The sequence below is a fragment of the Colossoma macropomum genome, unplaced genomic scaffold, assembly GCF_904425465.1.
Source record: "Colossoma macropomum unplaced genomic scaffold, Colossoma_macropomum, whole genome shotgun sequence".
In the NCBI taxonomy this organism is placed as follows: domain Eukaryota; kingdom Metazoa; phylum Chordata; class Actinopteri; order Characiformes; family Serrasalmidae; genus Colossoma; species Colossoma macropomum.
Window position 1 is genome coordinate 9305514 of NW_023494798.1, and position 20311 is coordinate 9325824.

General features: G+C 39.8%; 1 protein-coding gene across 2 annotated transcripts in view; it reads right to left on the reverse strand.

The window, feature by feature from the left end:
* The window catches only part of tbrg1 (transforming growth factor beta regulator 1), a 35353-nt gene extending 29075 nt beyond the window's left edge, over nt 1-6278 (reverse strand). For both annotated transcript variants that reach the window (XM_036585018.1, XM_036585016.1), the window contains exons 1-4: nt 6087-6278; nt 3514-3695; nt 709-766; nt 505-587 (exon numbers count right to left, since the gene is read on the reverse strand). In XM_036585018.1, coding sequence (XP_036440911.1) covers nt 505-587; nt 709-766; nt 3514-3641 — 269 coding nt within the window. In that variant the 5' untranslated portion in view covers nt 3642-3695; nt 6087-6278. The remainder of the gene's footprint in view (nt 1-504; nt 588-708; nt 767-3513; nt 3696-6086) is intronic.
* Between the last annotated feature and the right edge of the window lie 14033 nt (nt 6279-20311).

Sequence of the window (20311 nt, forward strand, 5' to 3'; positions counted from 1 at the left end):
CAGTTTAGGAGCTGATCTGTTCAGACTGATGTCACATACAGATCACATTTAAAAGATAATCTGAACAGCCAAACAAAAACATCGTATTTTGGTGAGAAAATCAGATTTGGGCCACTTTCACCTGCTGTGTGAATGTAGCCTAAACTGCGGTGACAGTATTTCAGATTGTCCACAATAACTTGTTTTTAACATAGCAAAATATCGAATTACTGAATACCAGTTATTTACATGCTTGTGAATCAAATGCGCTAATCAACCCCCTCAAGAAGCCCTGCTTCTTTTTGAGCACGAGATGTTTAAAATGTGTTGTCTGAATGTCTCCAGTCTGTCCAACTGTCAAAATTCACAGAAGCTACTATGGGGATATGAAACTCTTCTATGATGATCAAAAGGACCTTCTAGTTAAACATGTTTACCTACCTAAAATACACACGTTTGTTTTTACCCAATGTCAGTTTACACCCCGCTCCACTCTAATATGACAGACATAATCTACTGTCGTACTTGGATTGCACTAATCCCCGATCAATGATCCTCTGCTTGATCTCTTTGATGTGCATGGGACGTCCTGCCTCTTCCAGGACAATCTGAAACGATTTGAGAAAAGTCTTGATTTAGTTCAACAATGTAAGAAGTCATACGCAACTAAATATCATTAAAGCACAATTTCATACTAATATCTGGAGGGAACTGAAAAAAACATTCAACCTGGGCAGCATCGAGCCATGTGAGGTTCGGTTTGTCTGTGACTTCTCCAGATGGTTCCCTTAAACAGAAAAGCAACACACCCAACAATTTAAAACCTAAATAAATAAACAAACAAACAAATTATGAACTCTTTTGTAAACTATTGTACTGCGTGAAAAAAGAGAAAAAATATATTTTTTTGAAATTTGTGTATTTTTACATTCCTAATACAAGCTGTTTGATCTTTCCCAGCAGCACACAGCTGTGCCAACATCTCTCCTACACTGAGAAACCAGGGGCTGTATTACAGAAACTTGGGGTCTTTTTGTCTTAAGTTAAGATCCGACAGGTCAAGATCAGATTTTTCACAAATTCATATTACAGAGGCAAATGTTATCCTAATTTAGGAATTTTATCCTATCTTACAACATCTTCTTTTCTCTCAAGTTACGAAATATTAACCTACTGAATCAAAGCTGACAATCAACTATCATGTCTGTTACCTGGCAACCGACAATACACACATTGCTGAAACGTAAATGCATAACCAAAATAATGTTAATAATCCGACTAATAGCTCAATTGGAATAGAATACGTCCATGTACACTTTAATAGGAATAGTCTAGTCTGATTGAGGCCATCGGAATACAGTTTCTATCCGATTGAATGAGGTGGGTAATCCTGTAAATAATCTGTTAAATAGAAGAATAATATCCATGTAAACGCCTGTAACTGATTACATTCCCAATAGGAGAGTTTAAGTCCGTTCTGATCATGTTCGTCACGTCACAGTGAAAGTTTATACCGTTCAACATGGCGGAGCAGAAACTGGTCTGCAGAGGAGACGAAGTTTATGCTCTGATCTTTAAAAGACGGCGGTGGGACGGACGTCCAGCTTATGTGTCTCAGAACACGACGTCTTCCTCTCGGCCTTCTTTAATAAGGACATGTGAAGGACGTTTTCCTGAGTCCGACATCATTTTAAAGTAATTAAAAACACAAGCGCTGCTCACTGCTGCTCGTCTCACTCTGACAGGACACACGTGATGTTCACTGTCATGGTAACGTTCACTCTAAGTGGTCCTCTACGCATGTGCGTCATTTTAGATCTGATTACTTGTAGTGAGCATGTAAACAGAGATTTTCCATCAGATTATTCAATAGAGTGAGATAAACACCTCAGTCTTAATCTGTAATCGGAATGTATACAATCAGATCTCTGCATGTAAACACAGACACTGCTCCAGTTTCAGTTTTTCCCATTTCCCAAATGCTTTAGCCGGCCGTGCGAGCTGTGCTAACATTATTCCTTCTAATAATCAGCCACATGTTCAACTCTTGGGGTTTTATCAACATTAACACATGAAGGTAATAAGAGGGGACACTAGAGATGGTCTGCAGTGTCTGGGATTTTTAAAATGCAGTTAGAAAAGAAAAACATCTCATAAGTGAAACCACAATTTTGCAGTAGCCTGTAAATAAATGTAACGATATTATGTTAGTTGTGTAGAAAATCTTTGATCTTGCCATGGAAGAGTTTCAGGAGACCGGGGTTTGCAGAAATAATGATGGTTTTATTAAAAAGAGACAGCTCAGTATACCTGCCTTAGTCTCATCCCAGTCTAATCAGCAGCTCAGACACACAGTTTTTATGCTATGCCACTGACCCCCCACCCCTAATAGTCATACAGAGCAGAGTGGGACATTTGAATCCAGTCGTAAAAACCTAACTGTGTTCTGCCCCAACACGTCCTCCTTAGGGGGTGTTGTAAGTCCATTTGGTGTAATGGTTCAAACCACGAGAACAAAAATGGAGGTGGCTTCTTAAACCCTTCAGCATTAATACTGTTTAACCTTTTCAACTCCTTGAGACCACCGGTGGTTCCAAAACGCACTTCGTCATATTCTTCATAACTTTCATATTTCATAAGCTACATTCTAAAGGTGGGGGTCGTATGAGAGCTGTAACTGTCTTCTTTCCAGTCAAATAGATGGGTGATGTAATTTTAAACCCTTATAATAAAAGAAGCTGAACTCAACTCAATTTTTTTTGTCTACTGAAAGTCGACTCATTTTCCACAAATCTGGGCTATAAACTATAAACAGATGGCGTCTCTTCAGTGATCTGCTCTGTAAACATTATTTTTATAAAATAATACAAAGAACATCTAAGATTTTTGGCTTTCAGCAGTAAATTGTAAGCATATAGCAATATGTGTATGATCATAAAACACATGTTCTGTTAATTTGAGGGGAGCTTTTACCCAAAAATAAATAAATAAATAAATTAAAAATTTACGTTTATTTCATGCAGTTACTGAATAATTTGCCTTACGATTTGGTCATGTAAATTCAGATGGAAAAAACAAAATATACCCTGGTGATTAAGAGGTTAACAATGAATAACAACAATTAAAGCAAAGGAAAATAAACAGAAAACTAGAAAATAAATCAAAATAAAAAAATTCCCAACAGTTGTGAACTATGCTGCCTTTAACAGTTGTCTAAAAACAACAGAAATGAACAGTTAAAACACAAGTTAGGACACAACTGGGGTTGTCTTAAAGTCAGGACGAAATTTAGGAAGGTTTGTCTAGTTCGGATGTTTCTGTAATAGTGTTTTCTGAAGAACTGTTCTTCTGCAATTACTTTTGTCCTAAATTCACTCCTAAATGAAACTGTTGTCGTGACTAAACAGATCAGATTTCAGAGTTAAGATTCTGTAATATGTGGTTTCTGTAATACAGCCTCTGATGTTAAAGTCATGATTTTGAAATAGTGTTTCTCACCCTTTCCACCTCTCAGACTATCAATCGATTACTCACGTTTCAAGTGTTTCGGACGTCCCTGACAGACCGGCCATGTTGTCCAGCGCCGGGAAGAGAGAGTAACTGCCCTGACCATCCGACTCCATCTCTGACTCAAAGTTGGAGAGGGTGTTGAGGGAGTCCATTGCAAGCCGAAAGCCTGGTGTGCCGTAGATTGACTACTGTGGGATGGCTAATATCTGCAAAACAAGTAAAAGTGGATGAGTTGCAGCTCACTGTGGCACCCAAGACACGTCAATGCAAACGGCTAGTTATTATAAAAGTGCAACATCAAATCTGAATCTAAAAGAAAGACAATGATTTTCAATACAGCGCACACACATTGATCCAGATTATTAAAGCAAAATTTAATTTCTTTCTTTTTTCTACTCTGCTTTGTGTTTTTAAAGATGACAGTGATCATCTTGGCATCTGGAGAAGAGAGCACACATTCTGGGCAGAGCTTAGTAAATAGTTATGTTAACAGGATTTTGGTAAAGTATACAGTGAACAAACAAAAACGGTACAAATTTTCTGTGCCGTCCGTACTGTTATCACATTATTGTCACTCCGAACTTGACAAACTTATCCACTGAGATCTTTCACAGTGGTGGTGACAGGAACCAGGGCTTGTGATGTCTACAACACAAATACAGCCATTTAACTTACTATCCAAAATCACCAGTGAACCTACAAGCGTCTCCAAGGCTATGTTCACATTAAAAGGGCTGAAATGGCACAAATCTAATTTTTTGCCCTAATGTGACTCAGATCTGATGTTTTCAGGGCTGTGTGGACACACAAATCTGATCTTTTCAAATCCGACCTGAGTCACTTTCGTATGTGCTCCTAGATCGGATACGTATCCGATTCATGGTCATGCGATCTTAATGTGACGCTCAGATCAGAATTCATGTGATTTTTCCCCACTGCGCTGCACCATCATTCAGCGTTACCATGGCAGCAGCGCTGAACAGAAGTTAAAGCCTGTAAACGGTGGAAAAGCAGCTCATCTCACCTTTTTCTCCTTCGTCTCGCTCTAATAATGAAGCTGAGAGCTGATCAGAGTTAATTATCTTCTCAGCGAAGCTCGTTCTGCTCGTTAGTTTGTGCTGATGATGATCGTGATTCATTCACGTGACGTTACTGAGTAGGATGAGCTCATGAGGGTCATTTCAGGACGCCGGGTTGTCACAGTAATGAAAGATTTGAGTCACTTACCTAAACGAGTGTGAACCATCCTGTCAGAGAGATTGGATTTGAGCAATGAGGCTTGTAACGTGAACGTAGCTCAAGAGTTTTTATATGTAATGCTGATGATAAAACAGAAAGGAATATGCCTGAATGTACCTCTCCGCCATAAATGGACTTGAAAAATATATTTCAGACCATAATCTTATCTCAAAACTATCGTAAAACAACGTCTCAGACATCAGGCAACATATTCAGAACAATTCTGCGTTCATAGCTTTCTGTGAGGGAGACATTAAACTCATCAGACATCTGGTTCCTATCACCACCACTCTGAACAGCTCTAAAATGGTAGGGTTTCTCTAGAACGAAGCATTTCACATTAACCTCTTCAACTCCTTGAGACCACCGGTGGTTCCAAAACACACTTCATCATATTCTTCATAACTTTCATATTTCATAAGCTACATTCAAAAGGTGGGGGTCATATGAGAGTCTTCTTTCCAGTCAAATAGATGGGTGATGTAACTTTAAACCCTTATAATAAAAGAAGCTGAACTCAGTTGACCCATTTTCCCACAAATCTGGGCTATAAACTATAAACAGATGGCGTCTCTTCAGTGATCTGCTCTGTAAACATTATTTTTATAAAATAATACAAAGAGCGTCTAAGATTTTTGGCTTTCAGCAGTAAATTGTAAGCATATAGCAACATGTGTATGAGCATAAAACACGTTCTGTTAATCTGAGGGGAACTTTTACAAAAAAAAAATATCTTCTCAGCGAATCTCGTTCTGTTTGTGCTGATGATGATCGTGATTCATTCACGTGACGTTACTGAGTAGGATGTGCGCATGCGGGTCATTTCAGGACACCGGTTCGTTCACATTATTTATGTATTTAAAATACAGAAATAAATAAAAATTTACACTAATTTCATGCAGTTACTGAATAATTTGCCTTATGATTTGGTCATGTAAATTCAGATGGACAAACCGAAATATACCCTGGTCAATAAGAGGTTAAACCACTCTGAACGACTTTGTTTACATCTTATCGATTTCATTACGCGAAAAATCGGTGGAATTCCCCTTTAAATATCAACTGATACAATAATCCATCTGGAAAACATCGCTATAATCACACAGCTGATAAACCGCTAAGAGGAGTCCAACATCAGTCCAGCCAGCTTAGCATGTAGCCGTTAGCCAAACACTCCTCTGGTGGTTTCTGAAGACACAAACATGCTGTTTGTAACAAAGCTGAAGGAGGAGACAGCCTAATGGATGAAGCCAGTAACATTATAAGCCTTCGCTTTTAATTAATTTCACAAAATAACAGAAATCTCACTGAGCTAACGCCGCTAGCTTCAGCCAAGCTAACCAGCTGTTTTTGTTTACCTGTGCACTTCTGTCATGATTTAGAATGGCTGGAAATGTTCACATTAAGCATAAACCACAAAGGATTAGCCACTTGAGGGTGTTTCTCATCCAGGGAGCTGTTTTTTGTTATATTTTAGTGCAGAAAACCGCTCAACTTTCACCAAAACACCTCTGCGTCTGCTCTTCTTCTCGCCTGTCAGCAAGATAGCATCATCGCCATCTGTGGACAGCAGGGTGAAGTGCGCCTTACGTGTCAGTCCTATAGAAGCCCGTTCTCATTTACATTTACAGCATTTAGCAGACGCTCTTATTCAGAGCGACCTACAAAAAGTGCTTTGTCTGTCTAGAGAAAGTATCTTTGCTAGTGACCAATAGGTTGGAGAGAAAGCCAGTCCTGAGCTCAGATACTGCTAGAATCAGAAGCCCATGTTGATACACAGAGAAAAAGGAACAGAGATAAACACAGAGCAGTGCAGTACAATACAATACATTTCAATAAGTGCAGTACAATACATTACAGTGAATACTTAACTAAAAAAGAGATAAGTCTTCAGTCTGTTCTCGCCACTGGGAAGAAATACCTTGCCATTTAGTAAGTAATAATAATGAGAAAGAGTCCCAAAATTATGATTTATATCAAAATTATGACAGAATATCTCATGATTAGGACTTATAATGTCATGATTATGAATTACTGTCTCATAAAAATAAGACTGCATCTCATAGTTATGACTTAGCATCTTATAATTTGGACTTAGTATCTCTCAAATATAACTTGCTGTGTCATAATTCTGATACAATAAGTCATAATTATGAGCTACTATGTCAGAATTGGTGCAGTGGGTAGCGCTGTTGCCTCACAGCAATAATGGCCTGGGTTCGATTCCCAGCCGGGCGACTAGGGTCATTTCTGTGTGGAGTTTGCATGTTCTCCCTGTGTCTGCGTGGGTTTCCTCCCACAGTCCAAAAACATGCAGTCAGGCTGATTGGACATGCTGAATTGCCCCTAGGTGTGAATATGTGTGATTGTATATGTATGTCTGTCTGTCTGCACACTTGGAAACACAGCTAAGAATTACATGAAAACCACCGAAACCAGAGACGCAAACTAACACAAGCAGCAGGGTTTGAGATAATTATGGAATTATGGAATAATTATGGAGATAATTAGAAAAGTATGTTGACACTCTTTCTGATCATTGACTTCAGGTGTATTAGCCACACTCATTGCTAACAGGTGTGTAAAGTCAAGTACATAGCCTTGCAGTCTCCATAGACAAACACTGGCAGTAGACTAAGTCGCACTGAAGATCTCAGTGACTTTAAATGTGACACTGTCATAAGATTCAACCTTTGCCACAAGGCGGTTCATGAATGTTTTGCACTGCTAGAACTGCCATGGTCAACCGTAAGTGCTACTGTTGTGAAATTGTGAAACAACAGCTCAGTCACGAAGCAAAAGGCCATGCAAACCCACAGAGTGGGGCTGCTGAGTGTTGAAGTGTGTAATGATTACCTATCTGCTCTTATATCACTTCAGAGTTCAAACTGCCTCTAGAAGCAACATCGTGGCAAGAACTGTGCAACAAGGACTTCATGAAATGGGTTTTCAGCTGCACACCAGACTAGATGTAAGAAAGCAGTGGAAATCTGTTCTCTGGAGTGATGAATCGTGTCACTGTCTGGCAGTTTGATGGACGAATCTGGGTTTGGTGGATGCCAGGAAAATGCCACACTACATGAATTTAATGACCTGCACACTCAAATTTGTAGTGTCCAGGAATTTCTTAATCTTCTGTGTGCAGCTCAGAACACTCCCGAACACGCATTGTGTTTGATTTCTAGCCAGGGTACCCGGTCGATGCATGGAAAAAAGTGCCTGGACGTATCTATACTGTGGTTTATTAACAGGAAATTAATTTTTCAAATTTTTTTTTTGAAAGAACAACAACAACACACACACACACACACACATGATTACTCTCAAATAAAACAAAATAATTGTATAAACTTGACCCCAAACATTCCCATATAGTCAAATGTCAGCATATACATGCTTTTGGTTCATTGTTTGGGTGAAATTAAGCGACATATTACGTTAGAAAAAATGTGGTTGGAAAAGTTCAAAGTAATAGATATTTTAATATTCATATTTCTTGCAATTTTTATTATGAGTGAAAGATTATTGTTTTCTATTTATGTAACCTTAAACCTATAACCATGGAAAAGTCACCTAGTGTCCACAAAGAAGCTTCTCTCTCCAAATTAACCATGAGTTATTGATTATTTAGACGTGTGTTTGATATAGATATCAGTTAAGATGGATGTCTCTATATTTTACATAAGCTGCATGTGTTGAGCATCAGTGTGTTGATTGCTTATGAGTGGGTTTCTATGCTTGGACAGGGCATACAATGGTCTTTTTTTGGTTTATGGCTGTGGATTATCATCATAATTTCACAATTACTAATTTACAACTTTTTTATTACAGTTTTTCTTGTATATGCCATTCTTTCTTAAGTGCTCAGCTAGTAATTCACCAATCATCGCTCACCCCAAATGACGGAAATGGACCAATCAGAGCGGTTTAAAAGACATTTTACACATCCGTTTAGTCTTCAAAGCAAAATTCTTTTGCCACTGTTTTGAGGCAGACGTGGATTTGAGCCAGTAAAAGCTGCTATCTTCAGTCTTCAGGAGGAACATGGACTCAGTCTTCCACCCAAAAACAGCCTACAGTCTGCAGTAAGTTGCTAAACTAACTAATGTCAACTTGCTAAGTTAGCTAGTTAATCTTAAAAGATGGTTCTTTGGTGAAGAAAATCGTTATATATAAAAGCATGAAGATTAAAGGGTTATTAACATCGGGAAATGGTTCTTAAGATTACTGGAGAATGTGCTGTAGATGGTTCTATAAAGAACCCTTTTGAAAAGGTTCTATGTAGCACCAAAAGGGTTCTGGTATTGTTACAATGCCAGGCTTACAACAATAGAAGAACACTTTTTGGTGCTATATAGCATTGATATTATGTCGTGATTGCTTATGTTTGCCCAGGAAACATTTTAATGGTCTCTTTAAACTGTGGGAGGAAACTGGACCACCCGGAGTAAAAACCCACACAGACATAAGGAGCATTTAAACTCCACGCAGGAAGGACACTGGTCACCCAACCGGTGAACCAAATCCAGGCCCTTCTTGCAGTGAGGCAACAGGGCTACCCACTGCGCCACTCTGAAAACCAATGCCATTAAAAAGTCATTTTGTTTTTATGTGTTTAACAGTGAGTTTAATAAGAAGGAAGTGAGGATGTAGAGAATGAGGTAATAAAACAGTGGGATGTAGAGAAGGATGTAATAAAATAGAGACTAAGCTTAACAGAAGCTGTCATTAATTGCAAAAATATAAATTCAGAAAATGGCTGTCAGGGTCTCAGAACCAATAAGACGCTCGCAGATAAAAACACAAGGTAGAGCTTTAATTGAGAATGAGGGATTTACACAACAATCATGGTCAAAACAGTTCAAGGTCAAAACCAGAAAACAGGATATCCAGAACAGGAGCATCATAGAGAGAGGTCCAAAACACAGTCCAGGGTCAAACACAGAAATGCAAAAATGATAATGATGGTGCAAAAAAATGGTCAGGGAAATGTGAAAAGGTCACACGCAGGTATTCAACAATACAAAGAACGCTTGCTATGCAACTGGAGATGTTGGTAATACTTCGCAATTGACTTAACTAAAGCCCGGGCTGATATACTACCTGATTACATGTAATGACAAACAGGTAAGACATCAGAACTCAGGGAAGTGGAGCATAGAATAGAGAACCCATTGGCTGATGGAGATGAGGTTGGAGATATAGGTTCCCCCAGAGACTCATGGGAGTTGTAGTACTCTTTACAGTCCATGGATACTACAGAATCTGCTGGTTGCAACGAACAGACAGTAGGAGCGTCCTCGGCAGTAGGCGTGACGATGGTATTTAGTAATATGTAAGGCGGTGGGGAATCATCAGGGCTCTCTGGTCCTTCAGAGAAAGCATAATGATTTCTAGGCCCTGAAAAATGTCTTGTTTTTTATATATTGCACAAATTTGAATTATTGTAGAAGTTTTCTTTTTCTTTTCACCAAGTTTTGACATTTTTGGCCCACACTTTTGGCATGAAAAACGCCCCCGCTACGTTTCAGAGGATTATAAGTTATGTCTTCATGCTCTAGAAACTCCAGGTCAGGGGTCGGCAACCTGCGGCTCTTTTACTGCCCTGTTGCGGCTCCACAGCAGAATTAGATTTGTAGGTAAAAATAAAATACTAAAATCCTTTACAGTAAAATAAAGCTCTGCTGATTGTTCAACACAGTTTAACAATAAATGGTCTTAAACACTGGAGTTAATGTAGAACTGCTAATTCACCCTTTAACCCTGAAGATCAGCGCAGACTGCTGGTCATCATAGCAACACAGACAACAGTCTCGCCTAGCTAGTAGGTAACGAAACAGCAAAGAGAACATCGATAATAAGACTTATTTGTGTTTATTTGTGTTTATAATGACTCCAGCTGGTTTCCGGATACGTTTAATCTGCAACGAGAAACTGACAAACACTAAAAAGTTGCAAAGCTGAAGTCAGTTTGTCATTCGAATGGTCACTTTCCACCTTAACTGGTACTTGCCATTTCACGTGGAACAGGAAAATTTGAGCAAGAAGCGAATGAAAAGTACTTCAGCCTCATAAAAAATCGAATGTTAAAAGAAATTTGACAAAAAACTGTTCTATTTTTGAAAAGGTTTCCTGCCAGAGATGCGAGAAATGCGGCTATAGCTGAGCTAAAGCTTAAAGCAGAGCAAAGTAAGTCTGCGTTTTCGTTTATATTATATTTTTTATCCTATACTAGCACATCAGCACATACTGAGACATATTTACAGCCAAGATGGTAAAATAGACATAAAATGTTGTTGCTCTCAAGGTGGTTTGATTTTTGCTGAAAGGACAAAATGGCTCTTCTTAACATTTGGGTTTCCGACCTCTGACCTAGAGCATCTAGAAACTTCAGTACAGTAGTAGAAACTACAGGTACAGTAGTTCCCATTCTTGTAATTGGTCTACAGATTGTCAGCAGGCTTTCAACAGTGTTATATATTTGACGCCATTCTTTTACAGGAAGATGATGGGTATCGATCACACAGTTTACTATTTTTCCATAAAGGTCACTCGACATCAGCAGAATTATTAAAATATTGTAAAAAAAAATGGCTTTTTCGTTTGTCTTACTGCATTTTAAAGTGCAGGTCAGTTCAAGTTTGCAGCCAATTGTTTGGTGCGTTCCAATCGGGAGGCAGCTGTCTAAGTAGGCAGCATTTTAAGGCAGCATTTGTGCTCCAGAGATGAAGCCTGTCCCATTTGGAAGGCAGCATAAGTCAGCTGCCTTCTAAGGTCCCTTATTTTTACCAAATTTTAAGGCAGCATCGCATGTATCCTTCTCAGCGAAGGCAATCCCACTATACTGTTCACCTGCTCCAGTTCCATCGCTTCAGTCTGATAAACATATCGGCCGTTTTTTGTCGAGTAGTTTACAAATGTAAGTTATTTCTTCACTTCTGCCTTTTTTTGATTGGTTGTTGTATTTGTGTAAAGTATTTAACATATTTGTGTTTGTAGATCTCTAGAAATTGTTCCTGTGGTGAAATTGTGGCAGTTAGCATGTCTAACCTGACCTGACAGGCTGCGTTTGTAACTCGTTGCGTGAAGTTAACATTAGTTAGCTTAGCTAGTGGGCTAGCTGCGTAAACGCTCTGGCTCTTCAAAACGGTTTAAAATATAGGCTGTTCACTGTTTAGTAGTGCTTTTTATATGTAAATAATAATCGATTTGATTCTGTACTCAGGGATTTTTTTTCCGTCATCAGGAACTAACATTACAGAAGCGGAGAGGTGCTGTCTGAGGAGCTGAGGAAGAGGAGCGGGCAGAAAACGGCGCCGATCATCTGAAAGCAGTTCACCTGCCGAGTGTACGGTGGAGGGTGGAAACACGGCAGAACCAGTGCTGTTAACTTTAACATACTGGATGATGTAGAAATTCAGAAATAAAGCGTTTTGTGGTTTTTATTTTAAAATGCTTTTATTTTTAACATTTTTGCCTGCTCCACTTGTCTTGTATTGCTGTGTTTATCTCAGTCACATCATTGTTAGGTGAATGATGACAGTTAAATTTCAGAGTAGGAGCTAATAAATCAGATGAGAATGCATACAATAAAATGCATATTACCCGCTTAACAGACTGCGTGCTATCCTTTTGTTTCTGAGTGCATTTTGTACAAAATTCTACGTAGTTTTTATCCTTTATGTGTTAGAAATAAAGCAGGTTCATTAAGGTGGATGAGGACAGTGAATGATTACAAATTAGTACGATTTTCTGTATTTATCTGGGGCGCCGAGTCAAGTATAGCTATATGACAACACATATGACTCCTTAAAGCGGCCTTTTCTTCATATACAAATTCCCAAACTGCTGCTGCAGGTTCAGTGACTAGTTGGGCAGCTGCCTCCAGAATGGAGTACACTAGTTGTTTACACTGACCACAACTCTTTGGTATTTTTTTAACTGCTTGTTTAACTCAAACCAAAGCCTGCCTGTGGGAGGGCTCTGTTGGTTCAGGGTCATACTTTAGATATTCAGCATAAACATACTGCTTTTTATTCTTTGTCAGATTAATATCCTTGTAGCTCTTAGTGTGAACCCCTGTCTTTTAGATACATATTACTCTGTTAAACTGTTTGTAATTACTTAAATGTTTCAATCTTGTAGATCTATCATAGCTTCGTATTTACAGGGCAGTCGTGGGCTGGAGGTTAGGGAACCAGCCTTGTGACCGGAAGGTTGCTGGTTCAATCCCATCAGCTGACAGTATGTGACTGAAGTGTCCTTGAGCAAGGCACCTAACCCCCAACTGCTCCCTGGGCGCCGTGGACAGGGCTACCCACTGCCCCAGGCAAGTGTTCAGACACAGTTGACTAAAAGGTTCATTTCATTTTAGCCAACTGTGTCTGAACACATGAGAATTTGTATTTATGTGAATATTGAATGACAGGAGGTGGGGGTGGGTGCCATTTATTTTGACCCCTTTCATTTTACATCGAGGAAGTTAAGGAAGTTGATTGTTCTTCATTTTTCATTTTGTTTTGACTGAAGGAAGGAAGCTTTGTGGGTGGTCAGTTCTTTTGTTTGTTGTTTTGGCCATAGCCCACCCTGACGCTATTCCTCCTGCTCTGGGGATTAAAATATGTGATAATTATATGTCCGTGTGAAAAAAAAGGTGCTATTTCTGCCAACAGAAAACAATGTCTTTTATTTTATAATGTCCTGGACTCCGGTCTGCATCACATTCCCGGCCTGAGAGCAGCTCTAATTGAAATGCATTCGGTGAAACTACTTATTAGCATGCCACTCGCTCAGTGACGCATAAAGTCAAATCTAGCATGGAGAGATTATTTGTTTGTTTGTATTTATTTTATCACTTGAAATCATCTTGATTTGTTTATATTTATTTAAACAGTTGTTAAATAAGGTTGTTTTGAAAATGAAGTGATAGATAATATTGCTAATATAACTACTTTTGGGGAAAAAAACTGGTGATGCTACAGAAAAGCATCAGGTTTGGTGTCTGAATGATCTGTTTGGTGTCTGAATGATCTGTTTGGTGTCTGAATGATCTGCCTCTTACTGGTGAGCTGGATTGGAGTTAGTTCTACACAATAGTTGTTTTTTTTTTCTCAATTCCAAAATTTAACATTAACATTGTCAAAATAAAAGCATACTAAGTTTACGTGTTACCACCTCAGCTGTTCCTCAGACACACAGTGTCAGTTTAATTGTAAAGCTGAACTGCAGTGTTTCCTCTTATTCTGCTTTGGGTGAGATGTTTCAGCACTGAATGTTTTTAAAAGCCGCTTTTTTGTTACATATTTTAAATTTTACTTTGTTTTCCACTTAATGAAAAGTAAAGCACAGCCATTATTGATGTGTGCTGGTGTAAGGGCCCAGCCTGGCACCACAAGTTCAGGGAACTCCCAACCTGGCACACCTGTGGACTCCTCTACTTAAGGCTGTGGCGAACAGCAGCCCTTTGTCCCACCTTTGTAGAGGGGTGACCGGTACGGTACTTAGCCCAGGTGGGTATTTAAACAAAAAGGAAAGAAAAGAAAACTGAGACCTTTAAGCAACATCTGAACAAAACATTAAAACATTATCTGAAAACTATGACGAAACACTGTCTCAGGAATCAGGTAGCACAATTTAACCAATCAGTTTCAAACACTGCAGTAGGAAAAAATACACATAAAGCATTAAGCAAAAAAATAAATATTTTGATAAAAACTTGGAAACTTGCTGTGGAATAATAATAACCAAAATATTTTTAATATGCTGGTGGTTTCTGCTATTTATGGTCAGTGTTAATGAGCAAGCTGAGTGATGCTGTATCATGGCTACGTGGTTCTCTGGACTGGGGACCTGATTGATGTGACATCGCAGTTTGGGCTGGCTGCTTGGTTGATGCCGCACTGCAGCTGTGGGGCTGCCTGGACCAGAAGTGTTTGGCTGCATCAGCAGTGCTACACCGCAGCCACGAGGCCTCTTGGACTGGCTGCCTGAGCAACGCTAGTGGTGGTGTTCAGCAGCAGGAAAGGTACCCATTTTCGGCTTTCAAAGCTTCCCAGGCCGGCCTCCTGTGTGATGCATCATAGTTGCGGTGTGAGACTTTTCCCTGCGGCTAGTTGAGTGACTCTAAGTGACTACCGTTGTCAGTGAAATCCCCTCCGCTAGCTGTGGGAACTGTGGAGGTGTGTGTGTCTGTGTGACGTATTGTTGATTTATATATTTTATTATTTTCTGATGGGAAACCGTCCTTGAGCATGGGAAAGGCGCTATATAAATAATAGCAATGACGATGATGATGATGAGGTTGATCGTACCAGGTTCAGATTTAGGGAACGAGACACTGACACTGCAAAGTTGTGCAAAAAGAAAACAGATTTAACAGATTTAACAGCTCCTCATTTACATATCATTAACATAAAGCCTGCTCTAATTCATGTGGATATTTTGACAGGGAGTCAATTAAAAAAAAGCAATCAGCAGCTCATGAGCCAATAGCTGTGCTCCCAGGTGGAGTTTAAGGTTGAGCAATTTGTTAAACTCAAAATGTAATGAAAGATGGTAACTATAAATATTGGACTTCCTCCACATCAAATCATGATTTATTGCTTGATTGTTTATTCTAATGTTTTTAAAACAAGTAAGTGCGTACTGGCCAGATAAATAGCATTACATATCACAAGCCCTATTTGGATGGGGTTATTTTTACATGAGGAGGTGGGTTAATGTCATTTTCCCATTGTTTCTTTGTGAGTTTAGTCCCATCCTATTGCATCCTAGTGTTCTTTGTGGCTAAAACCAAGCCAGCGTACAACTCAGAACATATAAAACTACAGAAAAACTTTGATTTTAGAAGTCGCATTTATTCCGATCTGAATGCCGCATTGCCACATATTGAATACGGATCGTATTCCAGTACCACATATGAAAGGGTCTCAAATCGGAATTGAAAATGTCAGATTGAGTCTGTTTATCTGTTCACACTGAAACACAGACACACATCTGTGTCACATATGAAGAAAAACATCGGATTTAGGCCACTTTTGTTGCCAACTGCCAACCAACAGACACCTGTGTTGGCTAGCATCATGCTGAATGCTGGGGGAATAGGGAGGGCCCTTGCTCTTCTTTTCAAGATGGACCACTTTTATCTGGTGAGATGCTTACCGATGAGGGTCTGCAACATCCACAGATTTTTGTTGTTGTTTGTTTTTTACAAGTTTGACTGTAATAATTGTAAAATTAATACGTTCAATAATTGGCTGAACTCAGAGCTCACTCAATAATAGTAGGGACCCCCATGGACCCTCACAGAGCAGGTACTATTTGGGTGGTGGATCATTCTCAGCACTGCAGTGTATTAGTGTGTGTTGTGTTGGTACGAGTGGATCAGACACAGCAGTGCTGCTGGAGTTTTTCAACACTGTGTCCACTCACTGTCCACTCTATTAGACACTCCTACCTCATCAGTCCACCTTGTAGATGTAAAGTCAGAGACGATAGCTCATCTGCTGCTGCACAGTTTGTGTTGGTCATCCTCTAGTCCTTCATCAGTGGTCACAGGACGCTGCCCACAGGACGCTGTTGGCTGGATATTTTTGGTTGGTGGACTATTCTCAGTCCAGCAGTGACACTGAAGTGCTTAAAAACTCCAGCAGCACTGCTGTGTCTGATCCACTCAGACCAGCACAACACACACTAACACACCACCACCACGTCAGTGTTACTGCAGTGCTGAGAATGATCCACCACCCAAATAGTACCTACTCTGTGAGGGTCCATGGGGGTCCTGACCACTGAAGAACAGGGTAAAAGGGGGCTAACAAAGTATCAGAGAAACAGATGGACTACAGTCTGTAACTGTAGAACTACAAAGTGCACCTATATAGTAAGTGGAGCTGATAAAATGGACAATGAGTGTAGAAACAAGGAGGTGGTCAGAATGTTATGCCTGATTGGTGTATAGTCTAATGTGTATAATTTTTATATACTTTTTATTTTTGTATTTAAGTACTACAAGGGGGCTATGCACCTAAGATTTTCACTCACCTTTGCACCTGTATAAATGTTATGCGACAATCAATGTGATTTGATTTGCACTGACAGCATTCAAATAGAAAAAGAGCTCTATTTTTCCTTCAATATCTGATTCAGCACTTACTGTTAGTGGGCAATGGGTTAATGCCATCTGTAATTTCAACAGGGACTGAGACAGTGACAGGGTTCCTGAAAATCTCAGTGGTTTAGTGGCGGTAGTGACAAAACAATTGCTATTCTGGGAAAATGCTTGATGATGTTGTTGCATTTTCTGTGACAGGCTGTTCAGTGGCGAACCGTGACTATTAGAGCTGGGCCTTCAACATGGGCCATAAATGTCAAAACCTGGTCAAAACATTAGTAAAAAAAAACCCTCAACAATATTGCTAACGTCTGTTGTTAGAACTAAGCTAACACTCAGTCAGTGATGTATCTAGGACTTCCAGAAGGCCTTTTCTGCATCTTTTTTTTTTTATACAGGATTTCTTTTTTCTCACTGTGTGACAACTTGGTATTTTTAAAGTAAAGTATCTGTAATGATCCATAATTAATTTACTTCCAATATCTTTTATTAGAAAATCAAATGGAAGTAATGTGGTAAGTGAACTGGAAGGCTTCCATTCACTGCTCTTGTTCGGAGCACATCAGACGCTGCTGCCACTCATCTATGATAAAATGCAGTTACATAAGATTTTGTGGCAATGAATGTCCACGCAGCACATGTTCGGTTTTGGTCTCGTTGTAGAGAGTGGGGGGGGTCGCTGTGTCAGTAAAATATCTTCGAGACTGGACGCTGTATCTCGGCTCCAAAGGGTCCAACATAGCGCGAAAGCCCTGGTTCTCAACGACTGAAAACGGACGCAAATCCTTGGCAATAAAAGTTGCGACAGGGTTTGTAATTCGTGTAATTCGAGTTGGGTGAAAGCTTTGACATCACTTGCTTGATGGTCCTCTGGTTGGCAGTAAGTACAACTGGCAGGAAAATGGGTGGAAACGTGTAATATGGTTTCTCATGTTTATCGTTTCCAAAATATTTTAGTTTAATGTGACACAACTTGCATATAGTATGGCTGCTGTCCAGGTCCCTCTTCCCCTGGTCTGCAGACTGTAGGTCACCTAGCAATGCAGGGTTGCTGAGCTAGTAGCTACGAAAAGGCAATGAGAGAGATTTAAGACGAACATTTGGAGACGAATGGACTTTATAGGATAGTATATATTTGTAGTTTCCTGGTACATTAAATCTGCGACGAGAGACTGTCAAACACTAAAAAGTTGCGAAGATGAAGTCAGCTTCTCTTTCGAATTGTCCCGTTCCACCTTAAATGGTGCTGCATTTACATTCTGAAAATTCGAACAAGAAGCTGATGAAGGAGCTGACCTCAGCCTAATAAAACAGTCGAATGTTGAGAGACATTTTACAATAAGCTGTTCTATTTTCTAACCTATACTAGGACATTATCACATACTGAGACATACTGGACATTAAATATTGGGACAAAATGGCTCTTCTTATCATTTGTGCTGTGACTCCTGATCTAACCTGGCTTTTAATGCAGAGGGAGCCGGTCGGATTTCTCACTCATCCCGTTGTGTTTTTGTTATGTGCCGCCACAGACTGTCCAGGCGCTGCACTTCCGCACTTCCAAGTTCCACTTTTTGCGTTCCGTCAACATTACGTTATAAATTAAATATTTGGAAAATCGATTTTTTTTACATTTGTGAATCGATTCAGAATCGTTCGCGTCTGCATCGCGATGCATCTAAGAATCGATCCCCCCTCCCCCACCCATAGCCTAGAGTGAAGTGTTTTCTCACAAAATTGGACCTATTAGAACTCAAAACGTGATTGGTTGATTTTCCTGTCACTTGCTGATGCTGACAATGATGCTGATGGTTAATCTGAGGCACTGGGACTTCAGATCTTCTCTAGAAGTCCTAACCAACAGAGCTCACTTAGCTACATTTAGCTAAATTCCTTAGACAAAAACAATTCCTGATTGGCCAATTTTCCAAGAATTTAACCCTTTTGTTTCCATCCTAAACTTAATAATGACACAAGAGTAAGACTGTTATACTGAATTTCAATACAAGCATGATTCTGTTGAATAAAAGTCTGATTCTGTTGTATAAAAAATTACCCAAAAATATAAAGATATATTCTTTCAGTTCCCAGAAATCATTAGGCCTTCTCTGAAGATTTTAATAGGGACACCAAACTGTGCTCTGGGCCCTCCAGGACCAGAGCTTTAGATGCCTGATGTAAAATATGTAGTGTGAGGTCAAAGTCAGGCTTTTATGCACTCAACCCCGAACAGGTATTTAGTAACTCATATTTGTCAGTAATAACACTGTCACTCCAAAATGAAAGACATGCTGTGTCTATTACTTATAAGGCCCAACAGGCATGAAGACTCAACAAAACTTAACCGCACATACCACTGACATTACCAGTATACATGAGTTTTGCATCATGGTTCATGGAAACTGGCTCACAAAGAGAATTCCTGGGCAAAGAACATTTCAAATGGTAGGAAGCGCCCAGACAAATCTCACATTCTTGGTGCTGTGCAAGAACATCCTGAGGGAGAAAATAGTTTCCCCCTTTGAAAAATTCTTTTCGGGAAGGTGAAGAACATTAAATGATGTGCTCTAATGCATAACCATTTCTGTCAGGAATTCCTCACAAAGTGTTTGGCATCAGAGAGCTGGCCACAAGCCTCAAATAGAAGCATTCAATTCCTGTGAGCCCACACATTGAAGCGGAGGGGTTCCTGGTCCCAGCGCTGGGACCCATTTGAATATTTTTCTTAACAAGCCCTCGCCTACTTTGACTCACCGCTCAGATGTGTGTTTCACATAGGTTACAGAAAGGGCCAGAAGGGGAGGAGAGGACAGTTTGGGAGCAGTTTTCTGGCTTCGACTCCTTCCGCTGCTGCTTTGATTCCGCTTAATTTTAGCCAGCAGCGCCAGAGCCTGTGATAAAGGGATACAGCAGAGACTAAACCACCAGCTACGCCATCAGATAGCCTAGGCACTGGAGAGTCATTGGCTCAGAGTCGATCCCCACTCCCAGACGCACTGGAGTCGAAGAGTTGATGGGAGGTCAGGGTTTGAGGTAATTGGTGGAACGGTGGATGCTATGTTTATGTGGGGGGTAGGGTTATAAATAGTGTCCACAAACATGCAACTATGAGATTGAACCTAAATAAATAAACAGCTAGTCTTTGATAAGAGAAATAACAAATGTCTTCAAAGCCATTGTGGCCAGATAATACATCCATTGAACTTTCAGATGGATCCCAACTGAGACAAAAACGGAATTTTCTGTAATTCGTCTGTGAATTTACGTTACGTTTATTTATGTATGGACGTTTTTAAGCTGTTCATGCACCGTGTGCTTCTGCCAACAAGCAAGCTGCTGCTCTGTCTTTTTTCTGTTACTGTGGTGCTGAGAGAAAAGACTGAAATGCAGTTTGACCAATGTTTACACGGTGGGCGTATACCTGACCGACCAATGGGGGTACGAGAGAAGGCTGGACCTGAACAGAAAGGT